Raw genomic sequence first — 10,228 nt, 5'->3', positions numbered from 1 at the left:
GCTATCTCTGGGTATTTTATGTTATTAACTAAACTTTTATATAAAACATTGTTCACTTCTCCAAAGTCTCATTCATAATTTCAACTCATAATTGTTAAGACATGTCCATGTTGGTCATTACTAAAGGCGTGTGTTTTCTGCTTCAAATATTTCAAATCAGGCAGCACAACAGCTTCTAAAACATCAAAAAACTGCTAAAATTCTAAGTATCCGCCAGTAAATAAATATCCGCGCCCAGTAGCTGCGGATGTTTTTGTTGGGCGGCTACTAGTGCTAAACACTGAATTACTGGCAGATAATGAGAAATCCATGGTTTTTGCTAGTTCATCGATATTATGCAAGTGACATCGCTTCGAAATTTATTCAATCAGTATCCAATACTCCCAACTTCAGAACATCAATTACTGGAATGAAAAAAACATCAATATCCATTGAAATTTAATATAAAAAGAAATTAAACTACTGCTCCCAGCCCGTACCCTTGCATGCTCTACGTGTGTGGCCAGGCGAGCCACATAGACCACAGGTTTTGGGTGCTCGTTTTCCCAGACTACTTGATGCATCCGCTGTAGTAGTCCTCTGAGTCGGTCTCTCACCAGCTGAAGGAATTCTAGATTCTCTTGGTCGACCAGCTTGTCGCCGAGAAAGGTTTGGCAAAACAATATCAGTTGCAACTTCAAACGGAATTTCCCAGTGCTCTAAGGGAGGCAAGTGATTTACTGGACCGGAGTATGTTTGAACCAGTGAACTCCGCAGGTAGTAAGCTTCCACGTAATCTTCCACTGGCTCTTTCGCCTCACCGCGAAAAGAATGATTATATTTACTAGGCATCTAATAACTGTAATTTTATAATAAAATAGATTTAGCATACGTAATGGCTGCGATCGCATGAGAACACGGCATGCCGTCCAGGTCGAATTCATTGCATTCACAGCTCTTCGCTTGAAGGTCAACCATGAAGCGATGATCACCAGCACGAACCTTGTATTTTCTCTCGGAGGTCCTCTTCGCAGTGTAACGACGACTCTTTGAGATCTCCGCACTTATCTTCTGTGTTGCCTCTGGAGTAAGAAGATCATCGCTCTTTTCCGCAGACGCAAGTCTGTCATTGAACCACTGCTCCAGAACCATCCTGATTGCCTCCAGCATGGAGCATATAGGAAGGCGTCTGGCCCACAACAAACGGGCATTCAAAGCCTCGACAGCATTAGATGTAAGAAAACTATAACGGGTCACCGGACTTTGTGATCGTGCCCACTTCTCAGGGCCTACGCGCATCAACTTCCCGTACGTCGTCGGCTTCAATTGAGCCATAGCCGACATTACACGTGAAAATTCTGAGTCCGTGTAGGCGTATGCAGCCTGGCGGAAAAGCTCAACAACAGCTTGCCCGTAGCCCTTAATTTTGTTCTGCAAGTGGTAGTAGCAAAGACCGTGAGTAGCATTTGGTAACTCGCTCTTCACAGCATTAGCAATGGAGACATGCGCATCAGAGACAACTAGTAAGTTGTCGGGCTGACCAAAAGTTTATCTCACATTTGAGAGGAACCACTTCCATGACTCATCATTCTCGATCGGCCCGACACCAAATGCCAACGGAAAAACTTGCTCGTTTGCGTCTTTTGTCACGGCGACGAACAAAATACCATTGTTCTTCCCCTTCAAGTGTGTGCCGTCGACCACAATCACTGGTCGAAGCGAAAAGAAGAAAGGTGTGATGGAAGCCGCAAGAGCAAGAAACAGATGTTTGAACCGGTTGTTTTCGTCTACTTCCAAATCCATCACGGTGCCTGGATTCGCTTGACTTAGGGCATACAAATATTTGGGCAGAAGAAGGAACGAATCATCAATTCGACCGTATATCTTCTCTAAGCTGAGATTTCTTGCACGCAGCGCGACATCATATTTGATTCTGACGCCAAATTCACGTAACAACTCCGCCATAATAGATTTCGGCTTAATGACCTCTCCGTCATCGCGTATTCTTTTTTCCACATAAGCTGCAACCACATTCGAATGTGCCTTTATTCGTTTCAAAATGCCCAATTCCCCTTGGCAAGAGTGCTCTTTAAACTTATGCACTCCCCACATCCCTCCGCCGTGACAAGATGCACGCACATCGAACTTGCACTTATCAGAGTGCTTGCACTTGTAATAGAGGCGTCCCTGATCTGAGCGTACAACTTTTGCCTCAGCCCCTTGCTTCATATTCCAGAAGCCAACAGCAAGGACCAATTCTTCTTTACTGTTGTAAAAAGAGTTCTTCCCCAAATCAACAACTCTGGACAGCTCACTCTCGCGAGCAACGAGCGAAGTCGTGGCGTCCACTGGAATCAACGGAACTATCCAATTAGATAGATCACCGGTCGAGTCCGTCGGATTTCCGTGATGGGTTCTACTTTGTCGGATCCAACCTGCTCGCTCGGTCGCCGTGAACTCTATCAGATCATCGTCTAATAAATCCTCAGAGGCGGCAGAATCTGTGCCCGACTCGTTCGTTGGATCGTATTCTTCGTCTTCTTCATTAGAATCGTCATCAGGTTCTTCGGCTTCGTCTTCAGGTTGTACGGCTTCATCCGTCCGCACCTGGTTGAATCTCCCGCACATTTCATTCAGATTCCATGCGGATTCGTCCAACGGTTGCCCATCCCATGAAAAGTATTGTGTTGGAGGCGCGCTCTCGCGAGCATGATACGACGTCTCATACTGACTAGATTGTGCTTCATCATCTCCGTATCCCGAAGCCTGGGCAAAATCAAAAGTAGGGATGTACGCTTCTTCGACCGAGTCGTTGTTGTGCTCAACGTACACCATGGGATATTCTGCAGTTTCCAACAAGCCTTGCACATCATCGTCGTCACTTATTACGCATTTCGTCTCCCTTCCAAATCGATTGGTCGCCAAATAATACAATTGATAGTTCGGGCTCAACGAATGCGTTGTCAGCACATTGTTGATGTTGTATATCAGGCTCGCAACTGTTTCATTTAAGAGGGGAAGGACCTCCGTAGCCTCGCCAACATAATATATACCATCGACGACTCCGTTGTATCTCACATATATGTATCTCACGAATTCCATCTATAAAACCACATAAAATATAATATTAAAATACGCTTAAAAAGTTCAAAACATCACAATAAGCTCGAAAAATGAAGTATCCGCCAGAATATTGTTATCCGTCACCAGTAGCCGCTGACCTTGTGGGGTCGACGGCTATTGTCGTCGTCTAATGAAATTCTGGCGGATACTTCATTTTTTTTGTTCAAAACATTCAATTATATTAGAAACAGGTTTAATATTTCCCTAACATGCTTTTAAATTTCAGATAATAAAGAAATTCATTAAAATAACGTAAAACATGCTCTCAACGTTAAAAACAACATACGATTAAACATGCAAACTATAATTTATACAAACAATACAGGAGAATCACCTTTTCGGGCTGAAATTCAACACAAATTGCCTGCTCTCGCACAAAACCACTCAAATCTTTAGGGTCTGCCTGAATTTCTGAAATTCAGGTTGAGTATCCGCACTTTGTGTTTTGGTCATTCACAAATGCAGCCTTATAAGGACTAAACTTGATTCCTTACAAAAAGTTCACGTGAAGTGTAGTGTTCATTCAATACGGCTTCAATCTATTATTGCATGTCACCTCACGAATGCATAAAATTAGCATTAATGCCCCACTACAACCAAATTTTTTGCAGAGTCACCTTGTTAGTATGTACTTTTAATTTTTTACTAAAAAATTAACAAAAAAAAAATAACAAATACAAAAGAAGAATGCGTATGTTATATTGAAACATTCATAACAAGCTGAAAAATTAAAAATTATACATATTTTGACACAAAATAATATTTTCTGCCTCACAGACCCAGTATCCGCCAGAAAATCGTACAACAAAGCCAGTAGCCGCCCTATCTTTTTTGTTAGCGGCTACTGATAAAGAAAATAATTTTATGGCGGATACTTTACTTTTTGGCTATAGAATATTATTTCATTTCCGAATATATGAATTTCCAAATAATTGGTATATAATTTCTTATTATTTTATGTGCAAGTCTATTATTTTATGTGCAGTAAAATCATGTAAAAAGTGAGTGTTATTACCCCCACTATAATCCAAATTTTGGCAGATTCACTATCTCTCATATTTCTCATCCATGTGTACTTCTTGTACTGTAAATATTTCACTATCTCTCATATTTCCCCTTGTAAAATTAAATAATAATCTAAAAATAACGGTGCATATGTAACAATAAAAATTCACGAAGGATAAAAATTCACAATCATGTTAATTATGAACAACTTTTTTTTTTAAGCGAATAACACAAGTACCCGCCAGTAATTAGTAGCCGCTGAATAGTAGCCGCCGGTCACAAACTTCAGCGGCTACTGCGGCCGGCTACGAATTACTGGCGGATACGTGGTTCACTGGTTTCAAAAAATATTTTTGCTTAAGAATTGACATATTCGTGATTTTTTTGGCCTTCGTATTAATGTTTGTAACACACAAAGGTCCCCTAATTTATTCAAAATTTGCAAATCTATTTAATCTTATAATGCATGAAAGTGACGTGAGTTGACATTTTCTCACATTTTGTACCAATTTTAACTGTTTTCTTACACAACTCTTACACAATTTCCATCATCATCAACTTTTACACAAAAAACCAAGCAACCCATCACCATCAAACTTGCTTTTCGGTCTTTGACTTTGAATGTGGGTAGTTTTGCAAGACATTTTATCAATGTGGGTAGATTCCCCTATTAACACAAAAATTATTGTATATAAGATTATGAAAATAAATTTGGATACATGATTTATTTTTTCGGGGGCTTTTAGAACTTATTTTACTAAATACTTTGAAGTTTTCTAAACAACTTACAAGTTGTTTGAAATATATTATAGCACCCTCAAAATTTACTATTGCTTGTAAATTAAAGGACAATAAGAATTAGTACTATTTTTTTTTTTTTTATGTTCATGATTAGTTTTAATCCTTTATATCTTAAAAATGCTACTACTTTATTAGTCCAGTTTTTATATTTTTCTTTCTTTTAATATTTTAAAGCATCTAATTAATTAGTTTACCAAGATATATGGACTAAGCTTCATGCGTACCTTCCAATATCACATATGTGTATTTACCCGACTATTAATTTTGGAAAGTGATACTGAACTAATCTTCTACCTTGCGATAAGATATGACATATCTTATTGCATTCTTTATTTCAATTTTCATATGGTAGGTGCCAGGGGCATAAGGAGAAAAAAAAAATATATTGGTTAAATGGATTTCGTGAATTTAAATTTCAAAAATTTTAATCAATTAATTTTCGTGTAATTCAATTTGACGACGGGGACTTATGCACAATTATTTGCACATAGTTAATGTCGATAATTTAATGTTTTTATTAAGAAAAAAAAAAAGAAGAATAAGAAGAAGACAAGGAGGAAGTTACAACTTACACAACTGGTGAGGGGGCTTGAGCCGCCCCCCAACACACACACACACTCGCTGGCTCTGCCCTGGTATACGTGCGCATAAAGTGGTATAAATAACTAAATAAGGTCATTAAGCGGTGCGATCTCTTGTGTGTGAACAGTGAGGTCTCGGGTTCAAATCCCACTGTTCCCCCTCCCCAACTCCCCCAAGTCAAAAAAAAAAATAGCGCTAATCAATCATAATCTTCTTTTGTTGTTGGATAAATAAATATTTTGAAAAATTAAGTGACGGTGGGTTAGAACCTAAATTTTTTGAAACTAAGCATTAATCGTTTTACAGGAAAGAATCATCATTAATTAGTACGTCTTAGTGGTAATTATTGTGCTATATATGAAAAGATATATCACATGTACATATATATTTTAATAATATTATATAATAAAATATTTATATATTTATATACAGAGAGATATTCATATGAGAATTTTTATTTAAAATGAGAATGGACAATCAATCTCAGCTATTTGATCATGATGATCTACAATAAATGCATTATCTTTGATCTACAAGTGAATTTTTTATTCTCTTTTATTTGTTTGACTGCAATTAATGTTGCAAAAAATACAATTACTCGTCAATATAGTATTTGAAAATTTTATTTTAAATTGCGATATTCTCTGTAACCAACCTCATATTGTTTGTAATGGAGAACCGAAACGTACAATTGCATTTACATGTGGATTTGATGAGGACATTTTGATAATATAACACTTGTAAAATTAAAAAGATAACAAAATGATGGTTGGGCAAGCAAGCAAGGAAGAAGAATGAGTGCATTTTCTTTCAGTGTGGGCTTCACTCGTTATAATTGGGGCCTACCAAACTTCTTGCTTGGGATCAGGTATTCCCAAAATTCCACTACTTTTCCTTTTTCTTCTTTTTATTGACTATTAAAATTTATTCCCTACTTCGAAGTCTCTCCGCTTTCAGTTTGTCAAAAGATTTTGATTTTTTCAATTTAATAATTGTAAATTCAATCCGAGCATTATTATAGATTCTACTCAAATCTTGAATTATTTAAATTTTAAAATACGGTTTGTGGCCAATTAAATCATTCTCGTTTTTATACAGATTTTAAACTGAAATTTAAACATTTGTCTAATATCAAAATTTAAAATTGATTGGAATCTCGTATTATCAATTTTTTTGTTAAACATTCGAAATTGCAACTCAGACCATCGAAAATCTCTATCAACATTGCAGCGACTTCCCACTCAATTACTCCACCGCCAAACGTTTGGCAATAAAATTAACAAAATATGGAAAGACAACTCAAATAATGAAATTTTAAAGCCCTCAATTAATTTTGAATTTCAACAATCGGATGAATGTCTAAATTCAAAAGGTTCAAAGTTCGAATCGATGCCCAAAAATTGAAATTTAATCTCCAATTATCTCGTTTTTTTTTTACTTGCAATTATCTCGTTTTTAGTTATTACATTAAGATATAACTTTTAAATTTTTTACGTGTACCCTATAAAATTAATAAAATGTGATTAATGATCTTGAATTCTATACATTCCTCTTTGTTATCATTTCTTTTTCTGGAGAATTAATAATGGTTCTTCGTGTGTATTTAAAAAATAATAATGATTCTCTATTTCTTTTTTCAATGATAATTTTCTTTACTATATAAATGAAAATATATTTTGATGAAGATAGTAAGAGATTGTATACCTTCGGCGCGGATGATTGGTTTAGGAGTAAAATGTGTATGCGTATGTCCACACCGGAAAGAAAAGGAAAAAGTAAAGAAGAACAAGATAGAAAGGAAAGAATTAATCAAGTCTAGGAATTCATTACTTTTCTCATAATGTGAATGAAAAGGGAATAAATCTCACGGAAGTAATTTTATGCGATATAATTTTTTTTTGTTTGAAAATTACGAGAAATATCTAATAAATAATTAATAAGCAACTCACACGCAGATGATACCTCTACACCATACAAATATGGAAAAATAACTGTATGCAGACGGACCACAACCCACACAAAGATGGGAATACTATCCACACAATAGTGAAAAAGCTACCCGCACGCAGGCGGGATTGAATCCAAAATTACCTACACAAAAGTGGAAAAACTTGAGAAAATAACCACACGCAGACGGATCACTACCCACACAAAAAATGAGACATTATAATAGGACATCTCATTATAAAAACTGATATATTTGTAATGGGATGAAGGGAGTATTATATTATGAACACTAATTAATATTTATTATAAAAAATGGAATTTAAAGAAATTATATACCTAATTTTAGAATAATCCACCTAAATAATCTATTTTAACTAAAAAATGCATATATTAAGTATATAAGAAATTAAATAATTATAAATTCTAATTAAATGCGTGCACTCTAAGTAATAATTATAAAATTTATCTAAATTAAATCACAATACATTAACATTGGAAAATAAACAGCAAGACATGAAGTGGGGCACCAAAATTGAAATAGAGGATGTCAAGTGATTTTTCAGATACGCATCCACACCACATAGCTGTAACTCGTGAGAAAATACATCCTCTGTCCACGAATTTTTTTCTATTTTTCTTTTCTGGAACATTTATAAAAGACTATTTTTACCTATTAATGGATTATATCCCATCATTTATAAATATTTTATTTATTCTTTTTTTTTTTCATCACTTTCAGTACTTATTAAAACATATTTTACTATTCTCAATACACTCAATAATTTTTTCTTCACTGTCAATAGACTCAATAATTTTTTTCTTAAATTCGTATCATTCTCCTGTGAAATTCTTTCGTGGAAAGGAATGGAGTATAAAAGTTTTGATTTGATTGTTTCTTTTCTTAAAGAAAATTTTGATTTGGTTGTTGTTGTGGCACAAAAGAGTCCAAAATTAGCCTCCATTCAATCTCCAATAACTACATATAATACCGCCATCATTAGTTCACTAAATAACACCAAATTTGAAGAGTACCAAGGGGACACCAAACGGTGCGATCTTCAGTATGTGAACAATGAGGTTTCAAGTTCAAACTCCATTACTCCCCCTCCTCAATTCCTCCAAGTAAAAAAAAACACCAAATTTAAAGAGTTATAGGCCTAATGACGTCTGCTTCGAATGCTTAATTGCTTACAATACTAGGGTTATATATTTTTTCTTGGTTTTGTCTATATCTTTTTCTGTTTTAATTTTTTTCCTATTTGTTTCGTTTTGTCTTTTGTTTTGTTGTGTTTGTTTGTTTTTTTTTTTTTTTTTTTTGAGGAACTATCTTTTCATGGATTAGTTGGGAGCTAAATGACGCCACTTTTGGCGTTTAGTGAGAGAGAGCACGCCCGCCTGTCCGAACCACGCCGTGGCTCTACCCATCATCGGCCACCTCCACCTCCTGAAACAGCCGCTCCACCGCAACATCCACCGCCTCTCCCAGCGGGCCGGCCCCATCTTCTCCCTCAAGCTCGGCGTCCGCCGCGCCGTGGTGGTGTAGCGCCTAATATCAAGCAGCAGTCGAACATTTACTGTTCAGCGACGACTTTTCAAGCAGCGCCTCCAGTCCGGAGCTCGGCGTGGCGGAGCTCGAGAAATCCAGCAGGAGATTCAGCCTCATCGCCGATCCAGCAGCAGTCGTCCAGCAGCGGTGCTCCCGCCTCATCGCCGGGCAGCAGCGAGTTCGCCGCGCCACCAGCCCGGCGTTGCTCGCTGCACACCGGCCGTCTCAGTTCGCTGCTGCTGTGCCCGTCAGCCCGGCGCTCGGAGCAACCTCACCGCAGCTTGAGAGAAGCGACGCCATCGACGTCGCGCGGCCTCGACGTTCGCGGCTCAAAGCTGCGTCGAAGGAAAGCGGCGACGTCGTCACAGATTGCCTCCGTTTGTGAGAAATGGCATCGCTCCAGCCTCCCCTCCAAAATTACCCGATTGTGTCTAATAACTTTGCTCCTGTCAGTCGATCATCATCGCCACTCCACAGTTCTACTAGGGATTTCACCACTACTGATCAGACGACAATGAACTCTACGACAGTAATGACGGCGCTTCTCTTCCCCGAGTCTGGGATCACGATGCCTCCGAGCATCACTGTCACAGATAGTTCGGCGGAGAATGCTAGAGCTACTGATGATGTTTCGTTCCCGGAAATCGCTGCGGTGATGACTACCCATACTGTCGGTGTCTCTACTCAGGCCGATGGTCCTAAGGGCCTGATCCCACCTCGCTCGATCGGGACTGCCCATCCGAATGTGCTCAGTCCACCGTCTGCTTCGAAGGTGTCGTCGGTCTCTTTTGCAGATAAACTGAAAGCTAGGGATGGCAGTCCGACAGAGCAAGTTTCCAAGCCTAGGGACGTCCCCGCTCATGACTTTACAATCCTCCGGCCAGAGTTGGTGGATCTCAAACGTTGCCTTGTTTTAGAGCCTTCTTTCCACCAACGACAAGTCCGGCGTTTCGCCCATGCGGTTCACGGCCGGCTGATCCTCCGCAAAGGTGAGTCACCTCGGTTTGCAGCGGATCTTTGGCAGGAACTTCAGCAGCTTTGGAAACCGTCTGTTGGTTGGTCGATTCATCCTCTCGGAAAAGGTTACTTCACTTTTAATTTCGCCACCGACGAGGATAGGGCAGCGGCCTTCGCTAAAATGACTTGGCGTCTACGCTCAGGTATACTCCATCTCCAGGCTTGGGTGCCGAATTTTGATCCCTACAAAGCGAATTCAACCCTTGTTCACGTATGGATTAGAATCTT

The 10,228-nt window shown here is 38.4% G+C and overlaps 1 protein-coding gene across 1 annotated transcript; it reads right to left on the bottom strand.

Moving 5' to 3' along the window:
* Positions 1-459: 459 nt before the first annotated feature.
* Positions 460-2,208, bottom strand: LOC130990490 (uncharacterized). The gene is made up of 3 exons (XM_057914718.1): positions 1,966-2,208; positions 982-1,410; positions 460-831 (listed from the first exon to the last, which is right to left on the bottom strand). The coding sequence occupies exons 1-3, from the start codon at positions 2,206-2,208 to the stop codon at positions 460-462; spliced, it is 1,044 nt and encodes a 347-aa protein (XP_057770701.1).
* Between the last annotated feature and the right edge of the window lie 8,020 nt (positions 2,209-10,228).

Source organism: Salvia miltiorrhiza, chromosome 6 (genome assembly GCF_028751815.1).
Source record: "Salvia miltiorrhiza cultivar Shanhuang (shh) chromosome 6, IMPLAD_Smil_shh, whole genome shotgun sequence".
Lineage (NCBI taxonomy): Eukaryota > Viridiplantae > Streptophyta > Magnoliopsida > Lamiales > Lamiaceae > Salvia > Salvia miltiorrhiza.
Note: the sequence above shows the minus strand (reverse complement) of the source record. Positions and strands in the feature narration are given on the sequence as shown.

Excerpts from the sequence above, each read along its gene's own strand:
- LOC130990490 (XM_057914718.1), bottom strand. The coding sequence starts at position 2,208 with ATGAAGCAAGGGGCTGAGGCAAAAGTTGTACGCTCAGATCAGGGACGC. Across the intron at positions 1,411-1,965 it reads GAATACGCGATGACGGAGAG|AACAAAATTAAGGGCTACGG; the intron begins GTCATTAAGCCG and ends TACCACTTGCAG. Across the intron at positions 832-981 it reads CCTCCGAGAGAAAATACAAG|ATGCCTAGTAAATATAATCA; the intron begins GTTCGTGCTGGT and ends TACAGTTATTAG.